This window comes from Cornus florida, unplaced genomic scaffold (genome assembly GCF_030987335.1).
Source record: "Cornus florida cultivar Cherokee Brave unplaced genomic scaffold, ASM3098733v1 CherokeeBrave_3.0.0_Hap2_Chr05, whole genome shotgun sequence".
Classification (NCBI taxonomy): Eukaryota; Viridiplantae; Streptophyta; class Magnoliopsida; order Cornales; family Cornaceae; genus Cornus; species Cornus florida.
Genome location: NW_026775575.1, coordinates 107077872 through 107104403, shown reverse-complemented (window position 1 = coordinate 107104403; position 26532 = coordinate 107077872). Strand labels below are relative to the sequence as shown.

Below are 26532 nucleotides of genomic sequence, written 5' to 3'. Positions count from 1 at the left end.
ATACCATCAAGCAATTCAAATGTTAGCAATTCACTGATACTCCTCTATCTCAAAAAAGATGTCATGTTTGGGAAACCGTGGTATAAGTCACGATTCCCTAAACATGACATCTTTTTTAGGACAGAGATAGTATTTTTTTACTTTCAAAGTACAACATTATTCAAGTCTTCTTAAAATGTGAACGTTCCAGGTCTTTTTGTTAAGAAAAAAATATAGATCTAACAGTTATGATCGGATTTATACTTGAATCAATGTGAACAAGAACTTGACTATTGAATTATTGAGAATGGGAATGAAATGAAATAGTCATTCTCATTCTATTCTTTGGTTGTAAATATGAAATTTGTAAGAATGGAATGATAATAACTACTTTAGTATTTAGTTGGATCAATTTAAAATTTATAATGGAATAAATTTCAAATTGAGTTCTCCAAATACTCCTCTTAGTAAACAAATAAATTTAATTAACAAAATGACATTTTTCTATAATTTTTTAAAAATAAATGCTGGCAATGGCGGTGGTGACGATGGTGGTGGAGGTGGAAAGCGGTAATGGGGTAAGTGGTGGTATTGGAAGGCGACGGTGGTGGCAATGGTGGAAGGCAACAATGATGGCAATGGTGGAAGGCAGCGGCGGCAGTGTTGGTGGAATGCGGCAGTGGTGTTGGTGGAAAGTGGTGGTAGTAGTGTGGTGGTGGTGGTTGTGGAAGGAGATAGTGGTGTAGGTGGCAATGGTGGAAGCCAGTGGAGGTGACTGTGGTAGTGGTGGTGGAAAACAGTGGTGAAAGGCAATGATGATGGTGGTGGAAGGCAATGGAGGTGGCAGCGGCAATAGTGGTGGCGGTGGTGGAAGGCGGTGATGGTGGTGGTGGAAGGCAGTGGAGGTGGATGGTGGTGGAGTGGTGGTAGGCGATGACGGTGGTGGTGGTGGTGCTGGAAAGTAGTGGCGACGGCGGCGATTGTGGTGGAAGATGGTGGAGGGAGGTGGCGATGGTGGTGAAAGGCGTTGTCAGTGGTGGTGGTGAAAGGCGGAGGTGATGGCAGTGAAAGGTGGTGGTTGTGGTGAAAGGCGGTGGCGGAAAGTGGTAGCGGTGGTGAAAGACGATAGCGGTGATGATTGCGGTAAAGGAAGGCGGTGTCGGTGGTGGTAGTGGTGGAAAACAGTGGACGGTGGTAAAAGTCAGTGGCGGTGGTATTAGTGGAAGGTTATGGTAGTGTTGGAAGCGGTGGTGGTGGTGGTGGTAAAAGGCGGAGGTGGTTGTGGTGGAAGGTAATGGTGGTTTTTTAACTTGGAACATGAGGATTTTCTGAGGACGTTGATTTAAAAAATAAATAAAAAAAAAAATTACTTGAGAATGAAATGGCCATTTCATAGGTTTAGTTGTGGAATGGATTTTCATTCCAATGGAATGGTTATTTCCACTTTAAATTGCGTACCAAACAAAAGAATGGTTGGAATAGACATTTCATTTCATTCCTGTATACCAAATATAGCATTAAGGTTTTAAATTACATGAAAATAGATCTAATGTTGGTCTCCCAATATATACTTGAATTCATGTTAACACAAACATGGCCAGTGTGAAGTGAATTATTGGCACAAATAAACAAACAAATGCACAATGGATGTGCTTCTTTTTGAGTTTGGGCTAGATTATGATTGGTATCGATTGCGGTCGCGGTGTAACGAATTCAGACAAATATCAATATAAACTGATCGATTCATTTAGGTATGTAACGATATCAGCCTCTTGAAAAAGTATTACAAATCCGATAATATGTCGCGTATAGGCCAATACAACGAACTATGGGACTAGATGAATGAGTGATTCACAAGAGTTTGAATTACAATGAAAATGATCTGATTCTTGTAACCGCATTCATTTTTCTCGTATTTGATTATTTTAATTTAAGGAAAAAAATTATTAGTATCATCTTAACAAAAGTGAAAATTGTTACCAACAACCCAACATAACATGCCTAGTCACAAATTAATTTTGATCCTCATTGCAAAATTTTCAAGCTCTTCAAATTATTGGGAAGTCAAAAGTCACAAATCCAGAATGTTAGATGTGCCTAAATTTTTAAAGGTTATGGAAAATTATTTATTTAGGAGTCTGAATTCTCAATGCGTAATTGTTGAATACAGTACAATACTGTACGAGCGCCTTATCAAACTCATTTATTTAGAAGTCATTATACATAGTGGCCAAATAATTAGAGGTCACAGTGTGACCACATAAACCTCGTTAATTCCAACGGATCGGTATGGGTTGGAGTGAAGTAATGGCCAGTCATATCCAGAAAACAGTATTAATTGTAGTATTCTGTTTTAGAATGTTTACAAAACCCAACAAACAATGCACTGAATACCATAGACCTACAATCCCGCCTTGCCACACCTAAAAATGAAAAGCTTTAGCGGTGAGTTGCTTCAAAAACACAGATATCATGTGAATCACTCATTAATATGATGGACATATTTCCAACTTCTGATAGTTGATTAAATGTCTAGAGCTTTGACCACAGAACATGTAACCCTAAGGACCTAGTCTGCCTAATATTGGAATTCCATAGATATCATATGGCCCTAAACATCCAAAGATAGACAAACACAGAGCGAAATTAGGAATATTAATCCTAACATACCCTAAAGCGAATGAGATACACACACACACACACACACACACACACACACACAGAACATGTAACCCTAAGGACCTAATCTGCCTAACATTGGAATTCCATAGATATCATATGACCCTAAACATCCAAAGATAGACAAACAGAGAGCGAAATTAGGAATATTAATCCTATCATACCCTAAAGCGAATGAGATATATATATATATATATAATACAAAAAAATTGACTGGAAGGCCAACCATAAGGTCTTCCATCTTGATAATAAAAGCTTCTCAATTATGTGCAGCAATGAGGCAGGTGATACAGGGTACCCACCTTTTGGCCCAATAATACGAAGTTTGAAAACAAAGTTCTAACGAGTTGTATAACCTTGATTAAATTAATTTTATTTTTATGTTCACAAGTGCAATTTCATGCAATTGCAACCACGCTCAAGGATGGACCCAGCAGGGGACTAGGGGGGGCATCTGCCCCCCCTGAATTTTTAATATTTTTATTTTATACCTTAATGTTTTTAAAATTTATGAAAATGCCCCCCTAAAATTACAATTCGCCCCCACTGGATTCTTTTTTTTTTAGCATTTTATACTTCAAATTTTGATAATTTATGAAGATGCCCCACTATAATTATAATTTGTCCCACTGAATTTTTTTTTTTTCATTTTATACTTAAATTTTTTAAAAATTTATGAAAAGAAACCCTATTAAAATTACAAAAATGAACCCATCATATAATTTTGTACCCACAAATTAAAAATTCGCCCCCCCTCACCAAATTTTTTGGGTCCGTCACTGACCACGCTACATTTAGATAAATTTTAAAATGAGAGAGAGAGCAAATTATCTGTTTTTCTTGTCTCTAATTGATTCCATAAGTTTATGGAATTAAGTGACAAAGTTGGATCGACACATATTACTAATTAAAAGGATACAACTAAATTCAAAATGTTTCACTTAAGGTGTATTCTTCATTTTTTTTTTTTTTTTTTTTAACACACTTAAGGTGTATTCCCACTTGGCATGCCTGATCTATAAATGATGTGAGAAGAAAAAAATAAAAGAAAAAAGAAGGATGTCTATAAATGATGTGAAAAAAAAAAAAAAAAAAAAAAAGCAAACAAACAGTTGACAGCCAATAAATAAGGTTAGCCATAAATAGGTAATGTAAGGAAGGGTTGGAGCTTTTATTTATTCTATTTTTTTTTTTTTTTTTTTTAATATGACGTTAGAGCCTTTGGTGTGCATATACATGAATACTAATATGTGTCAAGAATCACAATAATAGATTTAAATTTGTAAAAGAAAGAATAAACAAATTCATTTAGGGTCACAAGTAACTTTTTTTTGGGTTAATTTCACGGACTTCACATATGATTTGTTATAATTACAGTAAACTCTCATATGATTGGAAAAATTATTTAGACCTCTCCTAAAAATAAAACTAAATTACACAAACCTCCCTTTTGTGACGAACCATCAATTATACTAACGAACATGTCCAATTTACTGAAATGCTTTCAACTTTATATGATAAACGACTGAAGTACCTTAATGTGTGTGTGTGTGCACACACACACACATATATAAAATAGTGTACAATATATATATATATTCTCAAACTGTTGGGGTAGTACAGTCGCCGCCACCACCCCCACCATCTACACAAATAATAATAATAATAATAAAATTTCTAGCTGTTGGTGTAATCTTTTGCTATTTGGTAGGGATAGAGTATTTTGTTAATTCTTGTTACTTTTTAAGGTTCAAAATGTTTTTAACTTCAACGAAGGGTAATATGGGAATTTTATTTTATTCAGTACACGACTTCAACAAAATTCGTCATTGACTAGTGTTAAATGTCACAAAAGGGAGGTCTGTGTAGGTTAATTTTTTTTAGGGTAGGTTCAAGTAATTTTTCAAACTATAGAAAATATTTCTGTAATTATGACAAATCACAGGGAGGTTAGTGTAATTAACCTTTTTTTTTTTTTAACAAAATGACCATCGATGTGGTTAGATTATACTGTATATGTTGAATTCATGGCTGTACTTTTTTTGTACCCTAGAATTTCATGCCTAGTACACATACCTCTTTGTAGAGTTCTATTTCATGGATGCAATACAGCATATTCATCACTTCTAACCTAATGCTTCCCTAAATTGAAGAGTACTCCAATCAATTTAGTCTGCTGTTCAAGGACCAGAGTAGCCTAAAATAAGTAATCAAGTAAGTTAACATCTCTGTGTCTCTATCTGTATATGAAAAAAAAACAAATTCATGGTCTTGCTCAAGTCAATTTGAGACAACATATAGTACGAAGATAGGTGGTGAACCAACATATAGGCTATAGCATTGCTAAAATTAGATGCATTCATGCAGGGGTGGTGAAACGCAGATTGAGGCAAAAAGATAGCCCATTTGTGAAAAAAAAAAAAAAAGTGACGGCAGTAAGAAACTTTATATATTTATAATATACATACATTCGCCTTTGAATCTCATTTCAGGGATTCTCAGTAATTCTGTTGAGGAAGGGGAATGGCAGGTCACAATGAGGATGCAGTGCCTCATTATGACTTCCCCAAGAAGATTCACTACGACGACTTATCCGGTAAACCCCTCTCTCTCTCAAATCTTTTGGATGTGCTGAATGACATTAATCAAAACTTAGAATGTTAATTAATGCTTTAGTGGTGAATATATATATATATATATATATAGCATCTCTTTGGAAAGAGAATGCAAGTTAAATTAGAAATTTAGAAGTGCATCCGGATAGAACAAATGATTTTGTAGTCCCATTCACTAGTAGTGGATAGAAACTCTCAAGCCTAACAAATGGGCCTAACAAATAGCAGGTTAGAGAAAGAAATTTTTTAAAAAATAATAAAAAAATAAAAACCTGAAATGACATTTTTAGCCCTCAAACGTTAAGTTTGTCGTTGCTCGTCTTCCATGGAACTTAATATTTTGAATGTGACGAATGATCCGGACGAGAATGCAAGTTAGTAATTTAGAAGTGCATCGTGATAGAACAAGTATTTTTGCAATTCCATTCACTACATCAAATGCATAGAAACTCTTATGCCTAACACATGGTTAGGAAATTCGGTGTGAGAATTATTTTGCAATCCCATTCACTACATCAAAGGTATTATTGATCAGTGAATCTAAGGCATTCTTCACTGACCTAAAGAACAGTAAAGAAAAAAATTTAAATCGGATGTTGTATTCTATACGTGTGTGAGCTGAGATCCGTTGAATGCATTGGCATTGACCAATTCAAAAAATGTTATTCAATGTAGTTGAAATATCTGACATTTGAAATAGATATGTTACAAATGAGGATGATGATTCACTGAGAAAATTTTCTGATAGTCTGAGCGCAGACCATCACTGATTCGATCTCTGATAACACTATTACTCTGTAGAGGCGGACTCATGGTTCATAATTCAACCACAAGGTCAAAAAGATTGAATTAATTTGTGAGAAGAAAGGTGTAAGGGTAAAAGGGGTATAACAATACTATTTTGGCTATTAACTCAATTAAATATTTCATGTGGTTTAGGTTGACATATTGGCAAAATTAAACGGCCTTGGATCTCGAAGTTGCAATGTGAGCATTATTGCAAATTTGAGAGTTTAATTGCAACGTTAAATGGTTGAGGAGTGTTTAGTTTGCTTTTCCCTAATAAAAATATATATTAAGCTTCAAGAAAATTTATTAATCTTTTTCATATATGAATGTTTCTTGCTTTGGTTCGGTTATTGTCTTTCATAATTGAAAGTTAAAAAATGTATAAAAATTTGTTTGATTGATACTTTTTGAAAACTCAGTCCATAAAATATGTGTTAATTCTTGAAAAAACTTGTTATACAAAACTGAATGCGTCCTAATTTTTCTATGCAAATTGTAAAAATTTGTTAATTTGGTGTACTTACCGGTAAAGCGGGAGGGGAGGATATTGATGATAATCCGATCGACCAAGTTAGGCTGACGGTGCCAATTACCGACGACCCATCACTGCCGGCTCTAACATTCCGAACATGGGTTCTTGGTATCATGTCCTGCTGCGTTCTTGCCTTCCTCAACCAGTTTTTTGGGTTTCGACAGAACCCCTTATCAGTTAGTTCAGTTTCAGCACAGATTGTGGTTCTCCCACTAGGGGTGATGATGGCTAAAACACTTCCAACCAAGTCTATAACCGTGCCATTTACAAAATGGAAATGCTCCATGAATCCGGGGCCATTCAACGTTAAAGAACATGTCTTAATCACCATTTTTGCCAATTGTGGAGCCAACGCTGTTTATGCTGTAAATATCATTGCCATTGTCATGGCTTTTTACCACATGCAAATCAGTCCTTTATCAGCCTTGTTGCTATCCCAAACCACTCAGGTACTTACTATTCATTAATTCTGCTGCATTTCTCTCTATTCATTTGTTATATATGTTACTATCCCAATAATTAATATAATTTTACTCCTTAGTTGATGAATTATCTAAGCCTAGTTCATTTATTTCTCAAATTAACCAATAATATGATCGAATTAGTCTTGTTTACTCCATCTTTTATACGGATCTTGAACGAGGCCTCCCTCTAACCAAGACTCATTTGACACTTGTGGGCTCATTAGATTTGGGTTTGATCAATAGTTTTCTAAACAAACATCTTACATACGCTGTTCTTAATACAATTCAGATGCTTGGGTATGGCTGGGCCGGTATCTTTAGAAAATACCTGGTGGACTCTGCTTATATGTGGTGGCCTTCCAACCTGGTCCAAGTTTCTCTGTTCAGGTATAATCAAAACGTACATATTTGTATAGAGTGTCAAAGTCTCAGTGTGTTGATCAAAAACATCAATTGAAGACATGGGGACCCTCTCTCTATATATAATATACGCACACTGATACACACATCAACAACTAGAGTGACAAGTTTTGTTTTTTTAAATACAGGGCATTACATGAAAAGGAGAAGAGGCCCAAGGGAGGATTTACTAGGCTACAATTCTTTCTCATAGTTTTTGTAGGAAGTTTTTCCTATTACCTTGTACCAGCCTACTTATTCCCGTCCATTGCTTCTGTCTCAGCTGTCTGTTTGATTTGGAACAAGTCCATCCTTGCCCAACAGCTTGGATCAGGCCTCCATGGCCTAGGCATTGGGGCATTCGGCCTTGACTGGTCCACTGTTTCTGGCTTCCTGGGAAGTCCGTTGGCCTCACCCGGCTTTGCCATCATCAACATTCTTGTTGGCTTCTTCTTGTTTGCCTATGTTATAGTCCCACTGTGTTATTTCAACAATGTATACGATGCCAAGCGATTTCCAATGATTTCCTCTAAAACTTACGACTTTGAAGGCAAAAAATACAATATTACAAGAGTCTTGAACAAAAAAACCTTTGATATTGATGTTGCTGGGTACGAGAATTACAGCAAACTCTATATCAGTATGTTCTTTGTTTTCTCATATGGGTTGAGCTTTGCAACTTTGACAGCTGCTCTCTCACATGTTGCACTTTTCCATGGAAAGTAAGTTCCTTAAACATGCATTGTTATAAAAACAGTTATAACTAATTGTTCATGTATTTCTTTTTCTTTAATATATATCAAGCCTTAGCTAATTGTTCTTATTGGCAATTTCCTTTTATTTTTCTTTTTCTTTTTCAGAACAATTTATCAGTTCTGGAAAAAAACCACAGAGAGTTTGAAGACTGAGGGTGATGTTCACACAAGAATAATGAAGAAGAACTATGCAACAGTTCCTCAATGGTGGTTTCACACTATCTTGGCTTTAATGGTAGTTCTTGCCATATTTACTTGTGAAGGTTTTGGGAAAACGTTTCAACTCCCATGGTGGGGAATTCTACTAGCTTGTGCCATGGCTTTCATTTTCACATTACCAATTGGGATAATAACAGCCACAACAAACCAGGTACATCAATCCTCCTCCACACACACACACACACAGTTTTAATCAATTTTAATATACAGAGTATTATACAGATATATATATGCTCATTTCCTGAATTTAATACGTGTACGTGAATGTATAGCAACCGGGACTAAACGTGATCACGGAATTGGTTATCGGGTATATATATCCGGGGAAGCCACTAGCAAATGTAGCTTTCAAGACCTATGGCTATATAAGCATGACACAAGCACTTAATTTTGTTGGGGATTTCAAATTAGGTCACTACATGAAGATCCCTCCCAGATCTATGTTCATTGTTCAGGTATGCGAGAAGTAATCATGCATGGTGATAGTAGTAGTAAGTACTATTAATTAGTGTTTATATATATGTGCTAATTAAGTAATGTTAGTTGTGTGCGTTTTGAATAATGTTGATCAGTTAGTCGGAACACTAGTTTCTTCTACCATGTACTGGTGCACGGCATGGTGGCTTCTCACCACCGTGGAGAACATTTGTGATGCTTCAAAGCTGCCAGAAGGAAGTCCATGGACATGTCCCGGTGACGAGGTGTTCTACCATGCTTCAATCATATGGGGAGTGATTGGTCCAGGCCGGATGTTCACCAAGTATGGTGTCTACCCGGAGTTGAACTATTTCTTCCTAGTTGGCTTGCTTGCTCCTTTCCCAGTATGGTTCCTTTCCAAGAAATTCCCCAAAAAGAAATGGATAAAGCAAATCAACATGCCCATTCTTCTTGGTGGAGTGATGCAAATTCCACCTGCTAGATCTGTCAACTATTTGATGTGGGGAGCTATTGGTATCTATTTCAACTTCTACGTTTACAAGAAGCACAGGTCATGGTGGGCTAGGCACAATTATATCCTATCGGCTGGTTTGGATGCCGGTGTTGCATTCTTGGCCATACTCCTATACTTCACTCTGCAATCCAAGGAGATTCTTGGTCCCCATTGGTGGGGTTTAAGTACGGAGGATCATTGTCCACTGGCTACTTGCCCCACAGCTCCTGGAATAGTGGCTAAAGGATGTCCTGTTCACTAAATAATTTGTTCATGGAATATATTAATGATAAAGGCGGCGGCAAGTGTTTATCAAATTTCAATCTGTGGTTGATTGATGAAGGCTATGCTTGCTGATCAGGATTGATGGTGTAGGAATTCATATGGAGAGGATGGATAAGCATGCTTTAAAGTTCATTTAGTTTGCAAATTAATTTTAATGGGGTGGAATGCGTGTATATTACGTGTTTTTAAACTGATAATGATTCTGTATAGTATCAAGTTCTTCATATACTAATAATACTTACCAATGATAAAAGATTCGATCCATTAATACTGTCCTCAATGTGTGTATATATTGTCACGGTTGATGCAATTGATGAAATCAACAATAAAAGGTGATATAAAGAAAACCAATTCAGATGAGATGATTTTCTAACTAGTTTTGTGCCTCAATATTATGGATGTCCAATGAACAGGGTACTCCAAGCTATTTAGTCTTTCTGTCAAATGACCAAAGTACCCTAAAATAAGTAATCGAGTTAACCCGCTCTCTCTCCATCTTATATACAAAAACCAAGTTCATGGTCTTCTTGAAATCAATATGAACAAACAAATAGTATAAAGATAGGTGGTTCTTTGATTACTGCATTGCTAAATTTAGATGCATTCATGCATGGTGGTGAACCGCAGATTGAGGCAGAAAGATAGCCCATTTGCGATAAGGGACGGCATTAAGGAACTTTATATATATATATATATAATACATTAGCCTTTGAATCTCATTTGAGGGATTCTCACTAATTCTGTCAAGGAAGTAGAATGGCAGGTCACAATGGGGATGCAGTGCCTCATTCTGACCACCCGGAGAATCTTCATTCCGATGTCGACTTAACCGGTAAGTCCAAGTCTCTCTCTCAAATCAAACATTTTGGATGTGATGAATGATTACTAAAAGAAAATAACTCATGGATCTTAGGAAATAGATGGTTATCCTCTTCTATTTTTCGGTTCTTCTTCTTCTTTCTTAAGATTAATGAATTTGAAAGGTGAATGCACGCATGTTTTTTTTTTTAAAAATAAAATAAAATAAAATAAAATTCATCTAGTACCTCCTCTGCAGATCCGCATGCATGCAGGAACTAGATGATTATTTTTTTTAAAAAAACCTTATTTTTGAGTCCCTACTCCCTAGTCCCTATTCATGATAGTTAATGTCTTAATAGTGAATTTAAAATATAAAAAAAAAGCGTACGAAAAGAGAAAAAAGAACATACTGGTGGTCCATCAAATTCCATTGAACAAATTTTGTCTCCATTCTCTGTTATTATGCAATTTAAAAAAAAATAGATGACTTGGACTTGTTTATTTAGTAAACAAGTCAGGCTGGGGCTCGATTTTTAAACTCGTTTAGTAAATGAGTTGGGCTGAGTTTGAACAACTTGAATCCGACTCCTTATGTTCGTGAACATGTTTCTTAACTTAAAGATTCATTTATTACCATTTTTTATTTAGAGCCCAAATGGTACTGTTGTTGTAATTAGAGATGGCAATGGGAGCAGTTGAGTTAGATAACGCATTTTCATCTCATCACCATTTAGAATAACTATCTCCATCTCGAACACCGTTTATTAAATTGAGTGGGTGGTGCGAGAGGAATTTTGTAGAGTCTTTTCGTAATTATAATACAAATCTAACAAAAGTAAATAATATAACAAAATTTTAATTATGGTATTTTTTTTTTCTTTCCTCTTACGCGGATAAAAACAAGATTCACCTTCTTACTATGAAATTTAAGATTAAAATTATTATTGAAATATAAATTTTTTCAGATAAGTATAATATAAAAGAATATTTAGTAATTGAAATAGATTAAATTAGAATTTGCTTAATATATATTTAATATTATTAAATATAAAATAAAGTAAAAAAATAAAATTATAATTTATATTTGCTTAATATAATACTCGTTTAGCATTATAAACAAATTTATATTTAAGTTCTATAAACCATGAAGTTTAGCAAGAGTCTTAAGTTTTCTCTAATAATAACCAAAGACGTAATTAATTGCCCATCATCCAAATTATATTTCATCTCAACCTTCAACTTTTTATTCATTCCACCATTGGTTTGTTCAAGCTAAGAGATATAGAGGGAAGAAACCTGAGTTCGTCGTGTACAGCGGCATCCTTCCACAATCGTCACAGAGCTCTCTCTTACAGATCCCTCCGCATACAACACAACCTCTCTCTCTAATGGATCTTAACGTCGAGCAGTGCAAGTGTGCTACATATCTGTAAAGGTGTCGGATAACCTTGCAATTTTGATTTCATCTTGAATATTATTCTGTATTTCTTCTTTTTCTATCTCGCCGGAGATGGAGATCGGAAATAGACCATGGTGATTTGTTGATTTGGTGATCGGCAACCCCTAGGCTCGGCTCGGTTCATTTGCACCCCTCATTAATTTCAATCGGGACCAAACTCATGGCAATTTCACAATTGGATGACAGAAATCGATTAAAAATGATTAAGAGTGACACAATTTTAGCTCTAGGGTGGATGTGAAGTTTTTGGGACACCATGATTGTACTGGACATTTTGAAGTTTGGGGGGATGAAAAATAGCTGCAATAAGGGTGTGGGGGCAAAATGTAGCCGGACTTTCTAGAGTGGACGGTGAGGGTTTGAGGAGCAAAATGAGTGTGAGAATTTATAAGAAGAAGAAAGAACCGCACAAAACAAATTTGTTTGATTGATAGTTTCCAAAAACTGTTTTTATGAGAACTAAGGTAGGAAAAGGTCCATCTTTCATAGTTCTCCACGAATGATTGTGTTATTGAATGATAAAGAAGACTCCTGAGAAAATAAATCAAAACTCCTAATTTTCTGGGCTAGTCTCGTTTTCTTCTTGTACTTAGCATATGTAATTTTATCTCCGTGGTATATATATGTACAGATAAAGCAGGACAGGAAGAAATAAATGACAATCCGATTGAGGAAGTAAGGCTGACGGTGCCAATTACCGACGACCCATCACAGCAGGCTCTAACATTCCGAACATGGGTTCTTGGTCTCATCTCCTGCTGCATTCTTGCCTTCCTCAACCAGTTTTTCGGGTATCGACAGAACCCTTTATCCATTAGTTCAGTTTCAGCACAGATTGTGGTTCTCCCACTGGGGATGATGATGGCTAAAACACTTCCAACCAAGTCTATAACAATGCCATTTACAAAATGGAAATTTTCGTTGAATCCGGGGCCATTCAACATGAAAGAACATGTCTTGATCACCATTTTTGCCAACTGTGGAGCCAATGGTGTTTATGCTGTAAATATCATTACCATTGTCATGGCTTTTTACCATATGAATATCACACCTTTCTCAGCCTTGTTACTATCCCAAACGACTCAGGTAGGTGGAATTAATTTTGTGTTTCTATTAATTTGTTATATATGGTACTATATATCCCAAACAGCTTCTTCAACTAGCCTAGTTACTAATTTATAATTAATTTAATTTCGCTCTCCAATTAAGCTTTAATTTTAATCAATCTCTCCCTAAAAAAAGGAGACATTTTAGACCCTGTGCTATGAGGATGTATATTGTTCTAAAAAAACATCTTACCTATGCTATTTTTGATACAAATCAGATGCTTGGGTATGGTTGGGCTGGTTTGTTTAGAAAATACCTAGTGGACTCCCCCTATATGTGGTGGCCTTCCAACTTGGTCCAAGTGTCTCTATTCAGGTATCACCTCTCTCTCTCTCTCTCTCTAACTAGCTGGCTAGAGTAGTGACAATGTATATATATTTGTACATAAAATGCAGGGCATTGTACGAAAGCTAGCTAGAGTAGTGACAATGCATATAAATTTGTACATAAAATGTAGGGCAATTCATGAAAGCTAGCCAGAGTAGTGACAATGTATATACATTTGTACATAAAATGCAGGGCATTGCATGAAAAAGAGAAGAGGGCAAAGGGAGGACATACAAGGCTACAATTCTTTCTCATAGTTTGTGTAGGAAGCTTTGCCTATTACCTTATACCAGCCTACTTCTTCCCTTCCATTGCTACTATCTCCGTTGTCTGTCTGATTTGGAAGAACTCCATCACTGCCCAACAGCTTGGTTCAGGCCTCCATGGCCTCGGCTTAGGAGCAGTCGGCTTTGACTGGGCCACCATTTCTGGCTTCCTTGGAAGTCCGTTGGCCACACCGGGCTTTGCCATCGTCAACATTCTTGTTGGGTTCAGCTTATTTGCCTATATTCTAGTCCCCCTGATTTATTATTTCAATGTTTACGAAGCCAGGCGATTTCCATTAACTTCCTCTAAAACTTATGACTTTGAAGGCCAGAAATACAATATTTCGCGAGTCTTGAACCCAAAAACGTTTGAACTTGATATAACTGGCTACGATAATTACAGCAAACTCTACATCAGTAGCTTCTTTATTTTCTCATATGGCTGCAGCTTTGCCACTTTGGCAGCTGCTCTCTCACATGTCGCACTTTTCGATGGAAAGTAAGTTCCTTCCTTCAACATGGTTATATTGTCGCACTTTTCGATGGAAAGTAAGTTCCTTCCTTTAACATGGTTATGATGTATTTGGTAGCTAGGAAGTAATTACAGTAGTATTATTAGAATCAGATTAATTTAAAATCTGAATATATATATAAATTAGTCCTCAACTTTAATTCCATTCCAAGAAAGCAAGTAAGTTGATGCATCTCTTTTTCTTATTAGATAACAAGCCTTGAGCTAGCTAAGTGTTCTTGTTGGCAATTTCCTTTTCTTTATTTCAGAGCAATTTATAAGTTCTGGAAAAAAACGACAGAGACGTTGAAGGATGAGGGTGACATTCACACAAGAATAATGAAGAAGAACTATCCAACAGTTCCTAACTGGTGGTTTCACACTATCTTGTTTTTAATGATAGCTCTTGCCATATTTACTTGTGAAGGGTTTGGGAAACAGTTTCAACTCCCATGGTGGGGAATTTTACTGGCTTGTGCCATGGCTTTCTCCTTCACATTACCAATTGGGATAATACAAGCCACAACAAACCAGGTACTTTAATCCTCCTCCATCCCCACAACAATTAAGCTCCGGTTCTTGAATTTAATATATATATATATATATATATATATATATGTTCTTATTTCCTGAATTTAATACGTTTACGTGAATATAGCAACCGGGGCTAAACGTGATCACTGAATTGGTTATTGGGTATATATATCCGGGGAGGCCACTTGCAAATGTAGCTTTCAAAGTGTATGGCTATGTAAGCATGACACAAGCGCTTACTTTTGTTGGGGATTTCAAATTAGGCCACTACATGAAGATCCCTCCCAGATCTATGTTCCTTGTTCAGGTATGCAAGTAAGCATGCATGCATTGTGATAAATAGTATTACTATGTGCGCGCGCTATCTCTAATTACTGTTAGTTGTGTGTTTCTGAATAATAATGTTCGTCAATCAGCTAGCTGGAACAATAGTTGCTTCTACCATGTACTGGTGCACGTCATGGTGGCTTCTCACCACCGTGGAAAACATTTGTGATGCTTCAAAGCTGCCAGACGGAAGTCCATGGACATGTCCAGGCGACGAGGTTTTCTACAATGCTTCAATCATATGGGGAGTGATTGGTCCAGGACGGATGTTCACCACGCGTGGTGTCTACCCAGAGTTGAACTATTTCTTCCTACTTGGCTTGCTTGCTCCTGTCCCAGTATGGTTCTTTTCCAAGAAATTCCCCCACAAGAAATGGATCAAGCAAATCAACATGCCCATTCTTCTTGGCGCAACCATTGCAATTCCTCCGGCTAGATCTGTCAACTATGTGATGTGGGGAATCGTGGGTATCTTCTTCAACATGTACGTTTACAAAAAGCACAGGGCATGGTGGGCTAGACACAATTATATCTTATCGGCTGGTTTGGATGCCGGCGTTGCGTTCTTGGCCATAATGCTATACTTCACTCTGCAATCCAGGGAGATTCTTGGTCCCCAGTGGTGGGGCTTGACTACCGAGGATCATTGTCCTCTGGCTATTTGTCCCACAGCTCCTGGAATAAAGGCCAAGGGGTGTCCTGTTCACTAAATAAGATTGATTATGGGATTTTATCTTGGATGTAAATTGGTAGTATTGATCAAGTTTCAAAATGAGATTGATTGATGATGCTATGCTTGCTGATAGAGGAATATGCTGTAAAGTTCATTTAGTTTGGGAATTAATGGTGTCAATTGCACACAGACATTGGGGAATATATGTGTATGTATATTTAGTATTTTTAAACTCATGGTTTTCCATCCATTTATATATAACACTGTCCATGTTAATAATTATACTGTATAGTTGATACCGTTGTCAATGTGTGCATATATTATTGTCCAGTTGATACAATAAATAAAGAAAACCAAGATGATTAGATGATTATCTTACTAATATTGTGTCTCAACATTATGGCTGTTGAAACAGGTGGACGCTTGTCCATTTACCTAAAAATTCAAATTGTTGGATAATATTATATACCCATCTATTTATACTCAATCATTTTTTCATCTGGATCTGATGTGAGACAATATCTCCCCTTGTAACATTCTTTCCCACCCGAACTCGCAACGCCCTTATTGCGGTAGAACCACCCTGCCTATTCGAGTGGCTCACCAGAACGTCTTCCTAACCGGGCGCTTGGCGTGGCACCGGATCAATGTGTAATGTTTATGTATTATATACACACACACATATATATATTAATGTTAGGTGAGATTTTTTTTGTGATGGGACCCACAAGCTATTTAGATTAGTGGCCTTAAGGCCAATTTGGGCTGATTTCATTTTCTCTCTTCACTCTCTCACGTTAGGATCTCTCTTTCTCTCACTGGTTTCCTTTTTTTCTTTTTCTTTTCCACATCAAATTAAGCTTGATTTATCTTCCACTTTGTGAATTAGATTTTGCCACTTAAGGCAAATTTGATAAGATGGTTGAGGCCTTCATTTTGATTGGAGCTGATTTCAATTTGGTGCACTCTAGGGATTTCGAAATTCTAGGGTTCTTGGGCAGAATTTGAGGCTTTGTTTGACATAATCTCCAATTGAGGTAGGGGTCTCCCTAATACATCAAGTTTTGCCTTTTATTTGAGAAATTCCTATTTCTTTTTATTTCATCTTGAGAATTATGAATTTAGATATGAAAATTGTTGTTATTATGAAAGGCTTTAAGTGTGAAATCATGATTATATAAACTTTGTGTCAAAGGGACTGAATTATTTTGTTGTATGAAGATTGTGTCAATGTTTAATTGAGGGCATGTTATTGTGTATATAATTTTATGTTGAGCATGCTTAAGAAGGTTTCTTGTATATGCCTTATTTGAGATAATGATGTCCTTATTGTTTTGAATTTTCTAAACATGCCATGATCTTAATTGATTTTTTATATTTATAGAATATCTTGTTCATTCTTGTTGGATTAGAAAGGTTATGTTAATGTTTTTATTACCAAATTAGTGAGCTTGATGGTTAGGATCATGTAAAACATTACATTGCATGACATGGCAAAAAAAGAGGATTTTGAAAACAATTTTGGGAAAGGAAGTTTTACAAAAGGAAAGTCTTATTAAAAGGAGAAGTTTTTTTTTAAAAATGAACCAGATCCAGGGCTAGCTTGTCCTAGAGGGAGCGCGGCCCGGTATAGGGCGTGAAAAAGTTGATACTAGGCCCTTTAACGATTGCCGGATTTGGAACCGGGGATAATTATCAATCTCGCCTCAATAAAGTCAGTTAGCAGATTTTTAAAAAAGTGTGGGTTGGGTCGGTATAGACCAGATTTGAGACGGGTACATCACATCTCATATCATTTCACGCACATTAATTCAAAAATTGTGCTTGTGACTAGGAAAATTACTTGTTAAATGGAAATGTTATTTGAACCACATGGCATGACCCCAGCTCTATTTTCTATTCTCTTATGTGTTGTATGGCTCAAGAGAATCCAAAACTAATGTCTTAGGCGACTTCTACTGAGCTTTATGCTCACCCCATTACTTAAACATTTTTTTTCAGGACACGTTCCACCACAAGCTTAGTTTGGATTAGAAGACCGTTTTGTTAGTTTTTGTAACCAAAGTTTTACGTTGTAATGATATAATTATGTTTTGTATAATTTTGTGTTTGGAAATCTTGTAATTATAATGATGAGCATAGAGTAACTCTTGTAAAATGTCTCAGTATATGTTAGGACTCTAAATCATGTTTTGAGACTGTAATTATGATGCATTTGGATTAGATGGTATGTGGTTGATATACAAGGAATAAACTGTGTTGGGGTATAATGAATGGATGAATGAAATGTTGAAATGTGTTATATTGAAATATATTTCTTATATTTTTGCAGCAGGTTGTAGTAGGACTTTTTCAGCAGAGGTCATGCCGAAATTTTGGGTCTTTACAAATTTGGTATCAAAGCAATAGTTCGAATACCATTACGATGACAGGTAGAGGCCTACCTAGGATTGCATGGGGAAGTTGAATTGTATGTTTATATGCTTATGTGTTAAGGTGTTTAATTGTTTGAAAAGCATGTTTAACTGCTTAATTGTTTAACTGCCTATGTGATTACGTACCAAATGTTTAAAGTTGATGTATATTATTATCATGATCATGTTTATCATTAGTTGGGTATTCTGGAAGTATGGAATGTGTTTATGTATTTCCATTCTTGTCAAGTCATTCGTGTGAGGACTTCGTTCTCATACGTATTTTAATGTCATCGTTTTTGACTTGTTTCCTTTTTCTTATAGCGTCATGCCACCGAGAAGGGATCCAGGGGAGAGTTCTAACTGCAATCCCATGGAGAGGGATCAGGAGCAGGTTAAGGAAGATGTGTTTTTGCGGGATTTGGTCCCATTAAGAAAGGGACAAGTGAGGAGAACCGTCGAGCCACCTCCTCAAATAAGTGAGGAGCAGCTTAAGTTGGCTGTACAGACATTCTTTTATAATACATTTTGGACTGTAGTGGCATCATCATCACAAGTTGTGCCACCACCGGCACCACCACCTCAAAAGACAAGTGAGACAGATAATACTCTTTATCACATTGCTAAGTTTGTGAAATTGATGCCGACTTTGTTTGAGGCCAGTCCAGATCCGCTTGTTGTGGATAATTTCATGGATAGGGTGGAGAAGCATCTTAACGCCATGAATTTGGCGACGGACAAGTTGAAGATTACATTAGTGACCTATAATTTTGTTGGGGATGTTGAGATTTGGTCGTTTCTCACATCCACAATTTGGATACAATAACCTATGACACATTCAAGAAGTTGTACTATGAGAAATACTTTCCAACACTTAAGCGGAGAGAATTAAAGAAAGAGTTTGATGGGTTGAAGCAGGGAAATATGACTGTCACTGAGTAAGAGAACAAGTTTATGTCCTTTTTGAGGTTTGCACCAGGGATTGCTAATGATAAGAAAGGAAAGATAGAGAAGTTTGTTGATGGCCTTCATCTTACTATCAGGCCAATTGTGGCTACCTCAGAACTGATAGAGTATGCAAAAGCAGTGCGAAAGGCCTTAGTGGTTGAAGCTGAAAGTAAAGACAGCAAAGCTATCAGGGGGTCCTATAAGCACAACAGAGGCATGAGTGCCATCTCCGAGGGTCAATCACATAAGAAACAGAAGAATGAACAGTCAGGGTTCAGGGGACAACAGTCAGCTAGATCCGCACCCACAACTTCAATGTCTATGGGATCTTTTAGGTCAGATGTGTGTTTCAAGTGCAAGCAACCCGGGCATTACAAGGCACAGTGTCTACATATTTATATGGCGTCGGGACGATGTTTTGGGTGTAGTCAGCAGGGCCACAAGGTGAGAAATTGTCCACAGCGAGGCATTGGTTCAGGCAGGGGTGGAGGTTCACAGCAAAGGCAGACACAGTCTGCCACAGTCTAGTCTGGGTTTCGACCGCCACCACCACCTCAGCCATCTCAGCCAATTTTGTCAGCACAGAGTTCTCGAACGGGCAGAGGAGCTTCTTCCAGTGCACTTACTCATCAGTCGGGTTATCAGACAGGTGATTCTCACAGGGTCGTGTGTTTGTAGTCACTCCAGCTGATCCATCTTCCAGTCCTTCAGTGGTCAGGGGTATATTTCTTATGTCCCATTATTGGGCACGAGTGTTGTTTGATTCTGGTGCTTCCTATGCATTCATTACTTCATCATTTGCACGGGCATTGGGGTTAGAGGTCAGTCAGTTAGACAGACCACTTTATGTTGACACGCTTGTTGAGGGTTCAGTTGCTCTTAGTAGAGTTTTTTGGAGTTGTTCCATCACGATTGCCGGACGTGTGCTTGAGTTAAATCTCATCCTTCTCGAGATGACAGGGTTTGACGTCATTCTTGGTATGGACTGGTTGTCTTCCTTCAGAGCTGTTATTGACTGTTTCAGGGGTAGAGTGTCAATTTGTACCCTGGATGGGGATTGCTTCTGTTTTGTGGGGGATTGTGTGATTCTCTTTAGAGGTCGGGATCAACAAGAGTTCTTCTTGGCTAGCCTTTTCGCCGATGATGATGTTGAGTTTTATGGGGTTGATTATCCAGAAGTTGTACGTGATTTTCTGGATGTGTTTCCAGAGGACTTGACAGAGTTGCCTCTACACAGAGAGGTAGAGTTTGCTATTGATTTGATGCTGGGTACTGTGCCAATCTCTATGGCACTGTATCGTATGGCACCGATTGAATTGGAAGAATTGAAAAAGTAACTTAATGATTTGAGGATGAAAGGCTTCATCTGACTGAGTGTGTCACCGGGGCACACTGGTCTTGTTTGCTAAGAAGAAAGATGGTTCTTTGAGGTTGTGTATTGATTACCGGAGGTTGAATCATGCCACCATCAAGAATAAGTATCCTTTGCCAATGATAGATGATTTGTTTGACCAGTTGAGAGGAGCCAGTTTTTTTTCAAATATTGACTTGAGGTCAGGCTACTATCAGTTGCGGATTAGGGATGAAGATATCCCAAAGACAGCGTTCCGTACATGGTATGGACATTATGAGTTTCTTGCCATGCCCTTTGGACTGACAAATGCACCAGCAGCATTTATGGACCTAATGAACCGTGTCTTCTACGATTACTTGGACCAGTTTGTGGTAGTTTTTGTGGATGACATCCTTGTGTATTCACGGACTCGGGAAGAGCACGAGATCCACTTAAGTATAGTGTTGCAGATTTTACGAGAGCACCGTTTGTACGCCAAATATGAAAAGTATGAGTTTTGGCTACAAGAGGTAAAGTTTTTGGAACATGTTGTCTCGGAAGGTAGGGTTTCGGTTGATCCTTCAAAAATTGAAGCAGTTTTGAATTAAGAGCAACCCAAGACTGTTTTTAAGATTCGGAGTTTCCTTGGCCTAGCGGGTTATTATTGCAGATTTGTGAAGGATTTTTCCCGTTTGGCAACGCCTATGACTAGATTGACCTGGAAGGGGATCAAATTTGCATGAAATGAGGCCTGTGAGTTTTTCTTTCAAGAGTTGAAAATAAGGTTGACTACGGCTCCAATGTTGGTGATACCCAAGCGTGGCTTGGATTATGTGATTTAGTGTGACGCTTCACGTGATGGTTTGGGTTGTGTACTAATGCAGGATGGTAAAGTAGTGGCTTACGGGTCTCGACAGTTGAAGACTCATGATCTTAACTACCCTACTCATGACTTGGAATTAGCGGCGGTCGTGTTTGCTTTGAAGTGTTGGAGACACTAATTGTATGGTGAGAAATTTGAGGTATTCTCGGACCATAAGAGTCTCAAGTACCTTTTCTCCCAATTGGACTTGAACAACAAACAGAGGCGATGGGTTGAGTTCTTGGAAGACTACAACTTTGATTTGCAATATCATCCGGGCAAGGCAAATATGGTAGCTGGTGCCTTAAGCCAGAAGTCTCGTGGGACTTTGGCTAATTTAGTTATTCGAAAATGGAAGATGCTTGAGGATTTGGCAAAGATGGGATTGTATTGTTTTGATGATGATATTGGCAGTGAGTCAGTATTATTGTTTAGCCTCGTGGCTCAGCCCACTCTTGTTGGACGAGTGATTGAGTCACAGAGACAGGATCCGGATTTGAATGCTATTCACACTTTGATCTCTAGTGGCGAGATAGTGAAGGATTGGACCTTGTATGCAGATGGAGGTCTACGATTCAGGGGTTTGTTAGTTGTTCCCATAGTTTGTCGTGAGGACATTTTACGGGAGTTTCATACTTCCTACTTTGCAGTTCATCTAGGTGGTACTAAGATGTATCACAATCTGAGACATCAGTATTGGTGGAATAGAAAGAAGAAGAATGTTACACAGTTTGTGGCTAGATGCCTTACTTGTCAACAGGTGAAGGCCGAGCATCAAAGACACGCTGGTTTGTTGCAGCCATTGCCTGTAGCGCAGTGGAAATTGGAGCAAATTGCTATGGATTTTGTAACATGTCTTCCAAGGTCACGGAAGGAAAATGAAGCCGTATGGGTCATTATTGATAGATTGACCAAGACGGCTCATTTTTTGCCTATTAAGGGAATAGATAACGCAGAGGCACTTGGTGTATTATACGTAAAAGAGATTGTAAGGTTTCACGGAGTTCCAGTGGCTATTGTTTCAGATAGGGATGCCAAGTTCACTTTGAAGTTCTGGGAAGAACTTCAAGCAGCGTTTGGTTCATCATTGCACCTCAGTATGGCATTCCATCCACAGACGGACGGCCAGTCGGAGCGTACTATCCACATCTTAGAGGATATATTTCGAGCATGTGTACTTGATTTGGGAAGTAGTTGGGAGGATCACCTTCCACTTATTGAGTTTGCCTACAACAACAGTTATCAGGCTAGTATTCAGATGGCTCTATTTAAAGTGTTGTATGGTTGACCTTGTAGGTCTCTTATTTGTTAGACTAAGGTAGGTGAGACAGCCGCCTTAGGACCCGACATTGTACTCGAGACTTCCGAAAAGATTAAGCTGATTAGGTAGAGATTGCTTACAGCTCAGAGCCGACAGAAGAGTTATGCAGATAGGCTGAGACAGCCGCAATCCTTTGAGGTGGGAGACCACGTTTTTCTTCGGGTTTCTCTACGGAAGGGGTTGATGAGGTTCGGAAAGAGTGGCAAGTTGTCGTTATGATTCATTGGACTTTTTGAAATTTTGGACCGTGTAGGAGAGATTGCCTATAGACTAACATTACCATCAGAGATGAACAGAGTCCATAATGTTTTCTATGTATTGATGTTACGGAAGTATCAGCCGGATCCATCTCACATTTTGAGTTGGGTTTATGTGGACATTGATGAGGATGTTTCCTACGAGGAAGGACCAGTTCAGATCTTTGACACACTGCAGAAGGTGTTGAGGAGCAAAACGATACAATTTGTAAAGGTTCTTTGGAGGCATCATGGAGTTGAGGAGGCTACTTGGGAACTCGAACAGGAGGTTCGCTCCAAGTATCCAGAGTTGTTTTCTCCCTCAGGTATGGCTTGATTTCAAGGACGAAATCTTTTAAAGTTGGGGAGAATGTAATGTTTATGTTATATATATATATATATATATATATATATATATATATATATATATATATATATTAATGTTATGTGAGTTTTTTTTTTTTTGGTGGTGGGACCCACAAGTTATTTAGATTAGTGGTCTTAAGGCCACTTTGGGCTTATTTCATTTTCTCTCTTCACTCTCTCACGTTAGGCTCTCTCTTTCTCTCACTGGTTTCCTTTTTTTCTTTTTCTTTTCCACATCAAATTAAGCTTGATCTCTCTTCCACTTTGTGAATTAGATTTTGCCACTTAAAGCAAATTTGATAAGCTTGTTGAGGCCTTCATTTTGATTGGAGCTTATTTTAATTTGGTGCACTCTAGGGATTTCGAAATTCTAGAGTTCTTGGGCTAAATTTGGGGCTTTGTTTGACATAATCTCCAATTGAGGTAGGGGTCTCCCTAATACATCAAGTTTTGCCTTTTATTTGAGAAATTCCTATTTCTTTTTATTTCATCTTGAGAATTGTGAATTTTGATATGAAAATTGTTGTTATTATGAAAGTTTTTAAATGTGAAATCATGATTATATAAACTTTGTGTCAAAGGGCCTGATTTATTTTGTTGTATGAAGACTGTGTCAATATTTAATTGAGGGCATGTTATTATGTATATAATTTTATGTTAAGCATGCTTAAGAAGGTTTCTTGTATATACCTTACTTGAGATAATGGTATCCTTATTGTATTGAATTTTCTAAACATGCTATGATCGTAACTGAATTTTTTATTTTTTATTTTTATAGAATATCTTGTTCATTCTTGTTGGATTAGAAAGGTTATGTTAATTTTTTTATTACCAAATTAGTGAGCTTGATGGTTAAGATCATGTAAAACATTACATTGTATGACATGGCATAAAAAGAGGATTTTGAAAACGATTTGGGAAAGGAAGTTTTATAAAAGGAAAGTCTTATTAAAAAGGGGAAGTTCTTTTTTAAAATGAACCGGATCCGGGGCTAGCTTGACTTAGAGGGAGCGTGGCCTGGTGTAGGGCATGAAAAAGTTGATACTAGGCCCTTTAACGATTGCCGGATTTGGAACCGGGGATAGTTATCAATCTCGCCTTGGTAAAGTCAGTTAGCGAATTTTAAAAAGTGTGGGTTGGGTCGGTATAGACCAGATTTGGGACGGGTACATCACATCTCATATCATTTCATGCACATTAATTCAAAAATTGTGCTTGTAACTAGGAAAATTACTTGTTAAATGGAAATGTTATTTGAACCTCATGGCATGACCCTTGCTCCATTTTATATTCTCTCATGTGTTGTAAGGCTCAAGGGAGTTCAAAACTAATGTCTTAGGCAACTTCTACTGAGCTTTATGCTCACCCATTACTTAAACATTTTTTTTCAAGACATGTTCCACCACAAGCTTAGTTTGGATTAGAAGACCGTTTTGTTAGTTTTTGCAACCAAAGTTTTACGTTGACTGTGTTGGGGTATAATGAATGAATGAATGAAATGTTGGAATGTGTTATATTGCAGTGCTTTGGGACAGGGTAGATAAATTTTAAAATCCAAGTGAGGCCATTCTATATTTCCTATATTTTTGCAGCAGGTTGTAATAGGACTTTTTCAACAGAGATCATGCCGAAATTTTGGGTCGTTACACAAGGATTAGGTTTAATTCTGATACCAACTGAAACAGGTGGACGTTTACCCATTTACCTAAACGCCCAAACTGTTGGGTAATACTGCATACCTGTGACGTTTCCAATTTTTTTTACCATTTTAAATTTTTCTGGAATTTTGTCGCCGTAAGGGCATTCTTGTCTTTTTTCTTAGTTGGGTCCATTTGCATTTTGTGCATGCTAATTCATGTGAGTAATATAGTATTTATGTGGTAGTGTATTTAAATGTGTTTGTGGTACAAATAAAAGCAAAAGAAAAAGGTATAAGAAAATAAAATGCATGGGACCCATCACTACCAACTTAAAGGTCTTGAGACCACATTTTGGTCTCTATCTTTCCTCTCCCGCTGCTTCTCATTTTTCCCTCTCTTACTTGCGTTTTTCTTTTGCTTTGGGAAGCTAACTTTAATCTTTGATAACTTTCTCAATCCTTGAAAACTTTGAGTGCCGTTTGAGGCAAAACGGAGAGCACGACGAGCTCTACGCATTGATACCAACAATTTTAGATTTGGTGCTTCCTTTAGCCTTCAAGAAATCGAATTCTTGACCATTTTAAGGGTTTTGCTCCAATTTGAGGTAGGGGTTATTAATCCACAATTTTCTTGCTCCTATGTGAATTACATCTTCTAAATTGTTGCAAAACATGCTTATTTGTGCTAGTTGTAGTTTAAAAATAGTTAACACATGTATATGTGGTTATGTGAGAGCTTCTATTAAATGTTTTATGTGAAAAATGTGCTTACGTGATGATTTGTATATGTTTGTTATGCTAGATGTATTGTTGTATGAGAGCATGTTGAAATTTCTTGGGAAATTCTTGCGAAATTATGTATTGCTTACCTAAATTGAGTTGGTTGTGGAATGATGAGTATTAGCATGACATAAATGCATCTATACATTTATGTAATACCCCTAATTTTAAAAGGATAGTCTCGGTATTTATTTATTTATTTTTATTGTATTTTTTTAATTGTTTAATTGATTATTTGGCTAATTATTTATGTGTTTAATTGAATTAAGTGTTACTTGATTAATTGGCTACTTATTTATGTGTTATTTATATTTTGTCTAGGTGTTATTTGTATTATTTGTTTAATTAGATTGTGTGCTTAAATGATGTATTTGATTAATTGTAAATTAAATAATTAAATGTTTTATTTTATTTTATTTTATGGTTATGGTTAGTGGTAATGGGCTAACTAATTGGGTCACATGGACTACTTGGATAGGAGGTTGGATGGGTATAGATAATTACCCATAGATGGTTCTATATGTATATATATAGATATATATGTGTATATACATATATATAAAAAGGAAAGTAATTTATTAATATTATAGTAACTTTAGTATTAATAAATAATCTGATGTATATATTTTATATATTTATATAATAAGGATATGTAACATGTTTTAAGTTACCTTTTTAATATTATGGTAACTTTAGTATAAATAAATAATCTGATGTATATATTTTATTTATTTAATGAGGATACAGATAGATTATATATGTAACATGTTTTAAGTTACTTTTTAATATTATGACAACTTTAGTATAAATAAATAATCTGATGTATATATTTTATTTAATTAATAAGGATATACATAGATTATATACGTAACATATTTTAAGTTACCTTTTTAATATTTTTATTTTTTATTTTTTTTTATTAAGTTGACTTGGATTGAGAAAAGGAATAGGGTTATTATTTAGCCTATAAATACACAACTA

The 26532-nt window shown here is 36.7% G+C and overlaps 2 protein-coding genes and 1 pseudogene across 2 annotated transcripts; all 3 read left to right on the top strand.

Annotated features, from left to right (window-relative positions):
- The first annotated feature begins 1037 nt into the window (after positions 1 to 1037).
- LOC132309918 (oligopeptide transporter 5-like) lies at positions 1038 to 9788 on the top strand. Its single transcript, XM_059808172.1, has 7 exons — positions 1038 to 1122; positions 6595 to 7043; positions 7348 to 7445; positions 7607 to 8179; positions 8318 to 8582; positions 8704 to 8886; positions 9004 to 9788. The coding sequence occupies exons 1-7, from the start codon at positions 1038 to 1040 to the stop codon at positions 9622 to 9624; spliced, it is 2274 nt and encodes a 757-aa protein (XP_059664155.1). The 3' UTR covers positions 9625 to 9788.
- A 615-nt stretch (positions 9789 to 10403) lies between these two features.
- Positions 10404 to 15924, top strand: LOC132309917 (oligopeptide transporter 5-like; annotated as a pseudogene).
- Positions 15925 to 19020: 3096 nt separating this feature from the next.
- On the top strand, positions 19021 to 20351 carry LOC132309916 (uncharacterized). The gene is made up of 2 exons (XM_059808170.1): positions 19021 to 19536; positions 19677 to 20351. Exons 1-2 carry the CDS (start codon positions 19021 to 19023, stop codon positions 20349 to 20351), a joined length of 1191 nt encoding a protein of 396 aa, XP_059664153.1.
- The last annotated feature ends 6181 nt before the right edge of the window (positions 20352 to 26532 follow it).

Excerpts from the sequence above, each read along its gene's own strand:
- LOC132309918 (XM_059808172.1), top strand. The coding sequence starts at position 1,038 with ATGGCAGTGAAAGGTGGTGGTTGTGGTGAAAGGCGGTGGCGGAAAGTG. Across the intron at positions 7,446-7,606 it reads GTCCAAGTTTCTCTGTTCAG|GGCATTACATGAAAAGGAGA; the intron begins GTATAATCAAAA and ends TTTTAAATACAG. Across the intron at positions 8,180-8,317 it reads GTTGCACTTTTCCATGGAAA|AACAATTTATCAGTTCTGGA; the intron begins GTAAGTTCCTTA and ends TTTCTTTTTCAG.
- LOC132309916 (XM_059808170.1), top strand. The coding sequence starts at position 19,021 with ATGTCCTTTTTGAGGTTTGCACCAGGGATTGCTAATGATAAGAAAGGA. Across the intron at positions 19,537-19,676 it reads GGCAGACACAGTCTGCCACA|GGTCGTGTGTTTGTAGTCAC; the intron begins GTCTAGTCTGGG and ends TGATTCTCACAG.